Raw genomic sequence first — 13,979 nt, forward strand, 5'->3', positions numbered from 1 at the left:
ATCGGATTTGACAGAATCCTAAATTATGATCCAAGGGAACAGTCATCAACCAGAAATATGGATTGTTTTTCAGACAACTAAGTCAATCTTTAATAATCAGTTGCTATGTGAATCACAGCCCATTCAATTAGAACCCCCATTAGAATACTTTTTTAATTGGACTCTAGCTAAACAACCAGATGCTTCTGTTGGATTTCTTATTTAGCATTTCCAATAATTCTTTGTTCCAAATCACAGATTGAATACACACTTGGCATAAACTTTGTTATGAGAATCTATTTTTCCATTTGTTGTATTCCTTACTCCCACTATATTACTCACCTAAAGCTAAACTAAGTGAGAAGCTCCAAAGTAGGTCATCTATGGCAGTTGTGATAAGGATAATAGTATTAGCTTCAGGATCAGAATCCCTGGATTTTAATATCAATTTTATAACAATAACTTCCTATTTGATCTTGATCAAAATATTTAATTCTCTACATCTCAGGATTTTTACTTATCAAATGAAGGGTTGGGATTCTAAGGTATTGGCTACAAAAGTCCATAATTTTAAGTTCTAGACCCATCAGTGAATCTTTGAATCAATATTGTGCTATACACTGATCCAAGAGCAGTTTGCCATAAGTAATTTAGGAAAAGGCATTCTAGGATCAATTATTTAAAAAACAGTTTCTCTACTTGAAGCAGAAAAAGATGTCCACCAGATGCCTGGATATTATAAGTACCCTTCATCATTATACCAAACTTCAGAGCAAAGTTAGTCATTCATTTCCCAAATTCTACATCTATTTTATCATCTTTCATAATCTTTGTCTCTTTTCAAGATTTACATGTTTCAAAAGTGGAATGAATGCAGGAAGATAGGCACCAAAAAAAATTTAAAAGTATCTGAATAATAAATTGTGAGCAGGATAGGAGAACAATCTTTCTAACCTTAATAGAAATGGGTCCTGAGCCCATAGAATGAAACTTCACATCTATCCTTTGCATGGATGAAGAAAAATGGAGAATTCCATTCTTGAAATTTTGGTTCTATTTTTTTTTGTGCCTATCCTCCTGCGTTCACTCCACTTTTGAAACAGATTTCTTAAACTTGCATTATCTGCCTCACTTGGGTTATATAAGAAAATTCTTTGCATACCTTAATGTGCTATGTAAATGTGAGTTACTATTATGAGACTTTTCCCAGGAAATTTTGTGAGGGTAAACTATTCTTAAAGAATAAGACAAGTAGTATTATTGGGCAACAATTGTGGGAATGACATGAGAAGAAAATGAAGTTTGACAGTTTATTTACCCTGCTTGTATATTTAACCATTACCAACTATTATTGTTACACTCCTAGAATAAATATAAGCCTGGCATGTGCTTCTATTAATTTATGACACAATTCCTCTACTAAAAAATATCTACTTAAATAAAATTTTCAGTACTACTGGAATTGACCACACAAAGAACATTACGAGTTTAAATTGGTTGGTATTATAGATTTCAGACTTTGGTGCCCTTTGTTCACTTTCGTTCATTTCCCTTATCTCTTTGGCAGCTAGGTAAGAAATCATTTCAGAACAATGTGACCTTTATATTATTGACTTTCCCATCACATTTCAAGCCTTGGAATTATGGAATTACCAACCATTACAACTATCAGAAAGGGGCTCTAAAGATCATCTAATCTAATCCTCTCATAGAACAAATAAAGAAACTAATATCTCAAGTGATTAATTGACTTGGGGTAAATCACAGACAGAGCTACTCAGATCAGGGACTAGAATACAATTTCCTGGATTCCAGTCTGGCGTGTTGCCTTTAAAAAGTCGCCTTTAAAAAAAGCAATCATAGAACAGGAGAAATACCTTCAGATATAATGGAAAATAAATTCAAATTACCAAAGATTATCTCATGCCATCAGAAAGTATAGAAAGAAATAGAACAATACATATTTTAAGAGGCAAAGGAGCTCGAGCTGCTACCAAAAAGTAGTAAATGTATTCTGCACATCTAAGCCTAATCATCAATGAATAAAAATGGATTTCAACAAAAGAAAAGTATTAAAGAATATTGTAGAATAAAAAAGATATGAACACAATATTTAGATTGAAAACATCCAAAACAACAGACACATAAAAAAGTAAATATGCAGAATATAGAAAGGTAAATATGAGTTACAAAGGAAAGAATAATTACTGGAATAAATTACACAGTGCTTAGAGGTTATTATAAAGGTGCGATAAATAACAATCCATAAGAGTAAAATAATAATTATAAAGGGATTACTACAAAGAGAATATCGTGAAATATATTTAAGGTGAGAGGTAAACAAATTGCCAAAAAAAGTGTTAGTGATAGTATAGGAAGAAACTGGATAGACCATAGACTAAACCCACAATTTCCCTACAGATTTTGTGAAACACAATTGCAGATTAGGAAGATGAATAAATGGAGATGGAAAAGTGATATAGCCATGAAAAGCAAAGAGATGATGACTTTTAATTTCTCAGCAATGAATGACTAAAAGAAAATGTGATAGATGACAATCAAACAATAAACATTTATTAAGATTTTATTATAGGGAAAGTTATGTAACACAGTGGTTAGACCACCAGGCCTGAAGTCAGGAGGACCTCAGTTCAAATATGACACTAGTCACTTCCTAGCTATGAGACCTTGGGCAAATCACCTAAGCTCAATTGCCTAGCCCTTGCCACTCTTCTGTCTTAGAATTGATACTAAGAATGAAAGAAAGGGTTTTATATTTTTTAAAGTCTATTATATGTCAGATCCAACTATGATAAAGACTGGGGAAAGCAAAAGGGCAAGATACAAACAACTGTGTGCTTGTAAGGATAAATAAGAGATTATTAATATTATTATTAGCATCAAAGAGAATCAGGAAAAGTAGAAAGTGGAATTTTAGTTGGAACTTAATTAAAGTAAGCCAAAGAAGCCAAAAGTTGAAGATAAAGAAGGAAAAAATTCCAGGTATGGAGAATTGTCAATGAAAATGTTTGAAGTCAGGAGATGGATTGTTCTCTATGAAGAATAGTAAGGAGGTCAATGTCACTGTCAGCAAAGGAAGGGAAGGCCTGGAACTAAGTAAATGAAAGAGGTGAGTCTCAATTCAACAAGAGAGGGGCAGAGACATGAGGAAAGAGATGAATGTCTATAATGTGAGATGGGAGTTGCATAATGGGTTCAATCTGAGGTAGTGGGTATACTGGGGAAAATGTGATGTTCCTCCACATGCAGAAGACACTTACAAGCTACAAGAGTTATCTGGCACCCCAAAATGTGGAAACTTGTATGAACCCAAAAATAAAGTGGCATAAACAAAGATAAGGTCATTAAGAGGGTAGAGGGTAGAATTGGACTACAATGATTTGGGGTTTGGGGTAATTCCTGTCATTGAGTCCTGATTCACTCCATATTGGCTTGTGTCATGAGTTGAGATTTCTAAGAATATAGCATAACAGAAAAAGAAATCATGAGACAAGATCATATGGATAACTGCAGAAATTAGTTAGAAGAGAGAGCTCAAACAATCTTCTATTTCAGAAGCTATAACCCCAGGAGAAACACAAACAGATTAAAGGAAGAGTAAATAAAAGTATTGATGATTAGAAAGCAAGAGAATTAGTAAACACAACAAAACGAAAAAATTAGGAAAAAGTGCATCAAAAATAGAAGTAACCAACATAAGAAGTTGGAGGGAAGGAAAAAGGGAGACTTCTGAACAAATATCTTAACTGAGAGGAAAAAAAGTTGGGGGGAAAGGGTAAGAAAAGGATAAATAAACAACTAAGGGAAAATGACAACAATCTAAGCAATACCCCAAAACATGGGGAAAGATTTCCAAATGGAATGGGAGGCGAAGACAGAAAGGAGGCCTGTGACAAAAGGGATGCATCAATGTAGTTTAAGCAAAACTAACAACAATCCCAATGTATTCACTTAAAAGAGAAAGGGAATACCTTTAAGAAAAAAAAATATTGGATTCAAAATGAACTTTCATAATATAAAATATGAATATACTAAGTAATAGTCATGCAAACCTTAAGACATAGTTTAAGTTAGTGGCATACAGCAAAGCCTGGGTGGAGTTGAATGGCTTATTGATATTCATAGCCAAGCACAATTAAAAAGCACAGCAATTCCAACAGAGAGAGATGCATGTGGCCTCTTTTGTTCCCATCATCTCATAGGGCAATGTGCTGGGTTTTGCTTTCAGACAAAGGTTCTGCTATGACATTTGTCACATTACTGATGGAGGGATGGGATCAAGGAACATGAACCAGTCACAAGAAGAGATTTTTGTGTGTTTTTTAAACATTTTTTTGTTTCTTCTTAAAAAAAAAAAAACCCAAAACCTTACCTTCCATCTTAGAATCAATATTATGTATTGGTTACAAGGCAGAAGAACCATAAGGGCCTAGACCAGTGGTTCCCAATCTTTTTTGGCCTACTGCCCCCTTTCCAGAAAAAAATATTACTTAGCCCCCTTGGAAATTAATTTTTTTAATTTTAATAGCAATTAGTAGGAAAGATAAATGCACCTGTGGCCATCACCACTCCTCTGGATCACTGCAGCACCCATTAGGGGACGGTAGCACCCACTTTGGGAATCACTGGCCTAGACAATGGGAGTTAAGTGACTTCCCTGGGGTCACATAGCTAGGAAGTGTCTAAAGTCAAATTTGAACCCAGGACCTCCTGTCTCTATGTCTAACTCTCAATCCACTGAGGCATCTACCTGCCCCCTTTTTTTTATTCTTAAATTAACTAGGAAAGCCTATTCAGGATGAAGAAGATAGAATTAGAATTATATTGTGTTAGCAAGGTGGTGTAGAGTTTTTGTAGCCAGTTCTAAGTAAAACTGGATGCAGCTTAAGCCTTAAGTATACTAGAACTTAGCAGCAACTAGGTAGCACAGTAGAAAGAGTGCTGGGCCTGGACTTAGGAAGACCTGAGATCCAATCTGACCTCAGGCAATTGCTACTTGTGTCACTCTGAGCAAGTCACTTACCACTATTTGTCTCAATTTACTAAATAATGTAGAAAAAGAAATGGTGAAGCACTCTAATATCCTTGCCAAGAAAACCCTAAAAAGGGATTGTGAAGAATCAGACACAATTGAAAATGATTCAACAACATAACAGAATTTGTAACAGGAAATAGTCCTAGTAAGGGTCAAATAAAAGAAAATTAAAATGAATGGTAGAATAGGTAAAAAAATAAAATCCCATAACCCACTCTTTATAAGAAATATGAACAGTCAGAATCAAAACAAAAGGCTGAATCAAAATTTACTCGTATCAGGAAAATCCAAAAAAGTAGAAATAATAATCATACTATGAAAGCAAGAAAAAAATCACATCAGTGAAATTTTTTAAAAAGAAAACCAAAAATTACCAGCAAAATAGAATTCAGTAGAAATAATGATCTACAATAATAATAAAATAATAAATGCCAAAAATTAATTAAAAATAAAAATTATAAGTAATCTAATCTAAAGGAGAAAAAAGAAATGTTAGCTATAAGGAACTAACAAGGAAGTGTGGGAGGGGAAATGAATCCTGCTCCAGATATATTTATAGGAAAATTCTACCTAGTGTTTAAAGAATAATTTAGTCATATTATACAAATTTTGTAATTAAGAATAAATCACTCTACTAGTTACCTTTTAAGAGACAAATGCAATCCTAATGATAAATCAGGAAAGGGTGAATCAAAAAAAAAAAGGCTCTAGACCAACATAATGTATACTGATTCAAAAAACTTAATTAAAATCCAATCTGAAAATAACCCTGCATCATTTTATAAAAAAATAATAATTCTTTGTGATCAAGTTGGAAATATACCAGATACAAGCATAATAATTCGATATTAGGAAAACATTTAACACAATCACATTAAATCATTCAAAATGTCAAGATTATAGCAACAGATACAGAAAAGTAAAAGCCTTTGACAAAGTACATTTACTTATGCTTTTAAAATCCCTACAAATTATAAGCATAGATGATTATTTCCCTTAATGATAAAAAGTATATATCTAAAATACAAGTTAGTATTACATTCAAAATGAAAATACTAGAAGCTTTCCCCTTATTTGTAAATGTGAATCGAGAATATCCCCTTTCTTGGGCAAGTAAGCGGTTCAGTGGATAGAGAGCCAGGCCTGCAGACTGGAGATCCTACCTTCAAATCTGGCTTCAGACACTTCTTAGCTATGTGACCCTGGTCATGTCATTTAATTTCAATTGCCTATATATTTTCTAGATCTTCAATCGCTGGAGCTATTGTGCCTGTTGGGGCCATTGCTAGGCTGAATGTACACAGGGATTGCTTGCTAGAATGGTGAATGAAGTCACTAGGCTGGAAGTACTTCAATTCCCAAGGGTCTTGGATATATCCTTATTCCTTACTATTATGTGTCATAGTTTTAAAAATGCTAACAATAACAATAAGAAAAAAGGGGGAAAGGAAGTCATAAAGATAAACAAAGTGACAAAACTAGTCCTATTTGCTGATGAAATGGTTTGCAAACAATAGTTTTTGCAAAGTTGCAGGCTATGAAAATCAATAGCATTTCTGTGTATTAATACCCAAATCCAGAAGTCAATAATAGAAAAGTCCTATTCAAGACAACAACTTATGCATGTAGTGAAAATAATAAGAAAATAAAAGAACTCAATACCTGAATAAATACAATTATCAAATGCTTAGATAACAGAGGGTAGTCACAACATCTCTTAGAACATCACCCTGCTTCCAACCCAGCCCTCAAAACCATCATCCAGGAATGCAACAACTGTGAAGAAGAACCAAATCAGTCACCACGCCCAGGGCTGGCAAGCTAGTCTAACTGAAGCAGCAAGGCTTTCTTAAAAAGAGATGGGAGGGAGCATGTGCCAGGCAAATTAAACCATCACCACCTTTTTGACCACCATTTCCTCTCATATCCTAATGGAGAAGTTTAGGGTCCTCAGTCCAAGAGCCTTGGAAATTGAGTTGCTTCTAGACTAGTGACCGCGGTCATCATACTAGCAAGCAATCACTGTGTACAGGCAGCCTGGCAATGACTCCCACAGATGCGACAGCCCCAGTTATTGAAGACATAGAAAAGGAAGTTCTTGCCATCAAAGCTTGTGGCACTGACATATGGTTCTGTATCAAAAACTGGTTTCATATTGACATTGGAAGAATAGTGAAAAAGGACTTCCCATCTGACTATATGACCATGTGCCTTCCATCTCATTGTTTTTTTTTCTCCTGCCTTATCTCCAGCCTCCTGTGTGAAAAGAAACTTCACCTTCCATTCGATGATGAAACCCCATGCCTGCTCATATGCTACACAATCTAGTGATTCTCAACTCTTGTAGGTCATCAGCCAAACTTCATTCCTTATTCCCTATCTCCTAATTCCTTATCCCCATCCTTTTCAACTCTTTCATCTCAAAGTTTCTAACAAATACCAAGGATCTCTTAATTTCCATATCCTGTTGGAAAACATCATTTTCCCAATCCCTCACACTCATAACCTAGGTGTCATCATTGATTCCTCACTATATCTCACATCCCTCCCCATATCCAGGCTGTTGCCAAGATCCGACAATTTCACCTTTGTAACATCTCTCAAATATATCGCCTTCTGTCCTGGACCTGCTAACACATTGGTGCAGGCACTCATCAATATAAATGTACTATTGTAATAGCCTACTTCTGTTTGCTTCAAATCTCTCCCTACTCCAATCCATCCTTCATTGAGCCAGCAAAGTAATATGCCTAAGGCACAGTTCTCTCATCCCTCTAATTAATAAATTCTACTTGTTCCCTGTTCTGTCTAGGATCAAATACAAAACCTTTTGTTTGGCATTCAAAGTCCTTCATAGCCTAGTCCAATCCTTTCTTTCCAGTCATCTTATACCTTACTCCAGAACAATTCAATGACACTAACTTCCTTGCTGTTGCATGAACAAGACATTTTTCAGTTCTGGGCATTTTCTCAGACTGTCCCCTATGCCTGGAATGCTCTCCCTTTTGGTTTCCCTGACTTCCTTCGAATCCCAACTGAAATTTCATTTTCTACATGAAACATCTCCCAAATCCTCTTAATTCTAGAACCATTTCTTTTTAAATTATTTTTTAATTTTTGCTCATGCATTTTGCTTACTTATTGTATCCTCTATTAGATTGTGAGTTCCTTGAGACAGTGATTGCCTTTTCTTTCTTTTCATATCCCCGTACTTAGCCCAGTGTATGATAGATAATAGGATCTTAATAAATGTTCATTGGCTGAATGACTTTGAGAGCTTTGAAATCTGCTTTTCCAAAATCTAAGGTGCATGTCAGACTATGCCCAGATTTCTTCTCCTGTATCAGTAACTTTAGGATATAGTACTGATTCCCTAGATTCATTTCTAACCTAGTTATCAGTACTCAAACATAGATTCAAACTTAGGTCATCTGACTTTAAATGCAGTTTATTTTTCTCTTCTACCACACTAAGGTCACATTGCTTATTAGTAGCAGAACAGGAATTAAAATCTGAATATCCTGATTGTCAATATAGTGTGTTTTCCACTAGCTCCTGATGCCTTCATCCTGCCTCACTTTTCCAGGTAAGAGGGCTTGAAAATGCAACTTGCTGAAGGGGAAAATCTGGAGCAATTATTCTTTGCCTGCTTTATGTGACACCAGTTGCTATAATTAAAGATGTCTGAGCTTTCTTTTTCAGAGGATTCGGGGCAACATGACTATCACAGAAGTTCATGTGTACATACATAGTGTACCTTTTCCCATCTCTGGCCACATTCTTTCCTGTGCTTTCTGATGACACCATACCATCTTAGGGTTCATGGTATCCATAGACTTAGAGCTGAGACTATAGGCATCATCTAATCCAATCCCTTCATTACTCAGATGAGAAAACTGATACTCAGAACTAAATTATACGATCAAAGAATCATAGAATTAGAGTTATGAAGGATTTTCAAGGTCATCTGGTACAATAAACTCATAATAATGAGGACGTAAAGCCTAAAGAGGTAAAAGGATTTGCTTAAGGTCACAGAAGTAAGTCAAGGAGCTGTGATTTGAATTCAAGGCATATTACTTGAAAAACAGTCATTTTCTGCTATTATACGGTGCTACTATTCATAAAGGTACATAATAATGTCCCCCAACATTGATATTCCATCTATGAGGAAGAATAGTTTACTTTCTTTGTATTTATTTGCCTACTATTAAAATAGAATCAATCATCACAATCAATCACCTGTGAAGGTTTGTCCCTCCTCAGACTGTTCTCATCTTATTATTTTTTAAAAGGAAATCATTCCCCTCTTTAAGGGTACTAAATTATTTAACACCTCAGAGTCAATTTTCATGATGAAGAATGACAAGAAGTCAACTCTTGCCCTCCCCACCCCCTTTCCTTCTCAAATTTGCATTTAATCATATTATTCAGGATGAGAGACAGTGACAAAACAAGAAACTAAGCAACCACAGAGTCAAGCTCAATTGAATGAATTAGCTAAACTCTTGGTTATTATTGTTCCAGCTTCTGTGTTGATTCAGATGGTCTGGTTTTTTAAAAAAAGTGAAAGGACAGGAGTTAGAATACAATAAAGCAAAATAATTTTTGAGCATTTTAGGAAGTTATCAAGTTCTCAGTAGATATTCGGTAATGACTGAAACATAATTATAGACAGTTTCCAAAATACCCAAGTCATCGAGCCCTTTTTTTCCCAGCCATGTATTTAATGAATGCATTTGTCCTTTCTCCCTCATTAAGTGAACACGACACCTTCTCTGAAACACTGTCCCACTCCACAACCTCTACTGCAGCAGCTCCTTTTCCCCACTCTTTTTCTCATGAAAGAAAGGACTGATTGTAGTCCTAGTAAGAAGGAGAAAGTTAACATAGTCAAAATGCATTGCAAATGGAGAAAACTTTGATGCTATGAAGGTATTTCGGACTGAAGAAGTCTTTGAGGTGACCAATTCCAATCTCCTCATTTTACAAATGAGGAAACCGAGACTGAGAAGGGTAAAATGAATTTGCCTGAGGCCACACAGGTAATAAGGATCACAGCTCTATTCTAATTCAGCTTTCCCAGCTCTAAATTCAGTGTTCTTTCCATTACCTCATCCATATTACCTCTCCATCCACTTTCTTGTGTTAGTCTATTTCCTCTAGCTTTTACTAGCTACTTCTTTTCTATGGAGCTATGAATTGATCCATTTGTTCCATAAAAGTACTTGAAACTATCTTGGAATAGTCACTCAGATCACAGCCAGTGTTAAAAGATCTTCCCAATGGCACTGGCATAGCTAGTGATTTGGATGCCTGAATATCGGAAGGGTTATAACAGGCCTGAACAGTCAACACTAGTTCAGAAGTGGGGAGTTTAGAAACTTGCACAAGGGAGGAGAGGATGGGAAGAGAATGTTAGGATTTGTGTGGTGTGGTTATGTGGGAAATAAAATCCCATCACTACACAGGGAAGATGAGACCCAATTTATCTCCTGGTTGGTTTCACACAAAGCCCATTGGGATCAAACTATGTTACTTTTTTTGGAGACCCCTGGTATACTCTATTGCCCCAAAAGAACAAGAAAGAGGAACTTGTGAAATTTCTTTCTAAAATCTAAATCATATCCATAACAGTTCTCTGATCTGCTGGTCTAGTAGCCCTGTCAAAAAGGGAAATTAGGTTAGTCTGGAATACCGTGTTCTTGATGACGGCATGCTGACTCTGAGTGTTTCTTCTTTTTATGATATAACCAAACCTTCAATAATAATTTTGCCAGACATTGCAGTCAAGACTATTAGCCTCTTATAGTTTTCAAACTCCTACTTTTTCTTATTCAAGGCACTCAAGACCTTCACCTTATCTGTCCTAGGTACCCAACCCAAGATGAAATTGCATCTTTGATTGTTCTTAATGCAAGCCCATCCTCAACCAGCCACTATTCTCCTAAAGTAGCTTGAGATGGTAGAAGAAGGGACAATAGCTTAGCACCGACTTTGACAATAACATCTTATATTTATCTGTTATACTTTTGGAAGATCTTTTTCATATTATTTCTTAATTTGCATAGAAATCTACTGAAATAGGTATTATTGGATACATTTTAGAGGTAAAACTGAGAACTAGGGAGTTAAATGATATACTTGAATTCATACTGATAGCTAGGTACTGAAATATATCCCTAAAAAAGTTACTTGTTTAATGTTTTTAATATAAAAATATTTAATTAAATAAGTTACATCTTGGTAGGTATTTAATATGTTGTAATACTGATATATAAAATTAAAGTCAATGTTAGATGCAATTTTATGAATAGAAGTTTGTAATAATTGGCCCCAAAACTGTCATGTTTGATTCTCTATCGTTCCAATTTCTGTGTTTTAAATTAAAACGAGAGTATGTTATTCACATATGGTATCTGTGAAAATACACACACAAAGTTACTTATATGGGGGCTTCTTTCCCATCAGTTTTTATTTTCTTTTTATCCCCCAACAGGTTACCAAGATGCTAGCAGTGGTTGTGATTCTATTTGCCCTTTTATGGATGCCCTATAGGACCCTGGTTGTGGTCAATTCATTTCTCTCCAGTCCTTTTCAAGAAAATTGGTTCTTACTGTTCTGCAGAATCTGCATTTATCTCAACAGTGCCATCAATCCAGTGATTTATAATCTCATGTCCCAGAAATTTCGAGCTGCTTTCAGGAAGCTCTGCAACTGCAAAAAGAAGCCTTCAGAGAAGCCAGTCAACTATAGTGTGGCCCTTAACTACAGTGTCATCAAGGAGTCTGACCACTTCAGCACAGAGCTTGAAGATATCACAGTCACAGACACTTATTTGGCCACAACCAAAGTGTCCTTTGATGATACATGTTTGTCTTCTGAGGTAACATTTAGCTGAATTTGAGTCATGATATGGAAAATGAGGCAACACAAAGTAGAGGGGGCTATTGGGCCATTATGAGGAGAAAGGAAAAACTTGTCTATAGTGTTCGTATAGGTGAAATGGACCAGGGAGAAGTTTTCCCAAGGTTCCTTAGTTTCCCTTGACTTTGTCACCCTTAGATATGATTTCTTGTCTAGGAGAGTAATTCAAACCTTTAACTTGGTAGAATTATCATCCAGAAAAATGAAGTTGATCTGAGAAATACTTATGTTATAGCTCAATCAGAAAAAAAATACCTCTTTTTAATTTGTTGAATCAATTTAATTAGTTGTAACTGATTATATCTACTATGAATTCTGGACATAATTACACTAAATTTTCAAAGATTTTCTGATCTAAAATTATTCTCCTCCAAAAGTCTACATTACACATTCAAATGGCTTAAATGCTTAAGACATTTTACTGTAGATTCACTTAAACTATTAATTAAAAATTTAAGTTCCCTTAATATCTTAATAGTCACTTAGAACATTCAGTTTCTGCTTACTAATAGATTATTAAATTTTAATGTATAATGTACTTCAAATGTTTTCCAAATTGTAAATTTAATTACTAATCACATTTACATTTTGAAGCTAAAGCCAGCTTCTTCCAACTATTTGAGACATTCATAAATAATGATTGGGTAGGATACAAGAAATGTTTTGAGAGAAAATCTTTTGAGTATCCTGAAGATTTTGAATTACTGAGTTGTGGTTTTTAGGAGGGAAAAGAGTCTTATAAAAGAAAATTCACCTGAAAGTCTTTTGTGTGTGTGTGTGAAAACTTAGTTCACTTCTGGTCTATCAAAATTCTGCTTCCAAATGTGTGCTATCCACATAACAGCCTAAATTCTGAATTTGACATTGTTTTCAGTAGTTTTTCCTGTCTGGTTTTCTTTTAATTATTCTTTGATTTCCTAGAAATCAGAGATATTTTGTTAAACATGAACTTTTTAGAAACTACAATTTCTGTAGATGTTATTCTTCAGAGTTGAGATAGATTCCTTAATATCTTTAGTAGATTTGTCCAATATATGACTTATTCCTATCTTTCCCATGAGCCTTCAGGCATGTGTGAATTTTAATATTCCCAGAATATTTTGTCATATTCCAGCCTTGAATGCTTTCAAATATATCAGTTCCTTGGTTAACCAGTTGATAGAGACATTATATTTGTACTCACTGAGTCATCATCAACCATAACCTCCCACTGCAAAAGCTGTTCTTTGTAAGTTAAAACACCCATTAAAGAATTCTCAGTAGATAATCTTTTTCTTTTTGACCGACAGACTTAAGAGCTGTCAAGCACTTGAAGAATCACACATTCTGGCCTCTAACCATTCCAATTGTATTTCTGGGCCCTGAGTTAATTCTAAAATCTCAATCTCACTTTGTTATAGAGTCAACTCTATGTGGTATTTCTGGCTTTAAATCCTTCCTCATGGCAGTGTTACCTCTGGGAATTCCCTCCAATACTTGCTTTTGTGAAATGAGAGAAACAAAATGCAGAGTAACATCACATTCTCTATTAGGTCCTTCACCAGAGACTTGAGGAAGCATGCAGCACTGGAAATAACTTTTTGCTGCCTTTAGAGTCAGAGAAACTATGTCCAAATTACCACTCTACCACTTACTCCCTTTGTGATCTTGTGGAAATCATTTGACCCTTCCAGGCCTCAGTTTCTTCACCTTTAAAATGAGGAAATTAAACTTGATGGCCTCTAAGGTTCTTTCTAGCCTATGATTCTCAGTCCTCTCATGGATTTTTAGATTAGACTAGTGCTGTTTTCACAGAAAAGGTAAAGTTGTGAGAATGAAGATAAGTCAAAGCACAGTGTATAAGAAAAACTTCTATATACACAATCAGGAAATACCTGGGTTTAAATCTTGTTTGCAGTACTTTTGTCAGCTGTATGATTTAAGAAACTCAATTAATGTCTCTAAGCCTCAGTTTCTTCATTTGTAAAATAGAGGTAATCATATTTTCTATCTCTTTTGTCTAAGGAATACTACAAGT

The 13,979-nt window shown here is 35.0% G+C and overlaps 1 protein-coding gene across 1 annotated transcript in view; it reads left to right on the top strand.

Annotated features, from left to right (window-relative positions):
* Window positions 1-11,936, top strand: part of TRHR (thyrotropin releasing hormone receptor) — a 34,326-nt gene extending 22,390 nt beyond the window's left edge. Inside the window, exon 2 of the mRNA XM_044658260.1 lies at window positions 11,535-11,936. Coding sequence (XP_044514195.1) covers window positions 11,535-11,936 — 402 coding nt within the window. The remainder of the gene's footprint in view (window positions 1-11,534) is intronic.
* The last annotated feature ends 2,043 nt before the right edge of the window (window positions 11,937-13,979 follow it).

Source organism: Gracilinanus agilis, chromosome 1 (assembly GCF_016433145.1).
Source record: "Gracilinanus agilis isolate LMUSP501 chromosome 1, AgileGrace, whole genome shotgun sequence".
NCBI lineage: Eukaryota > Metazoa > Chordata > Mammalia > Didelphimorphia > Didelphidae > Gracilinanus > Gracilinanus agilis.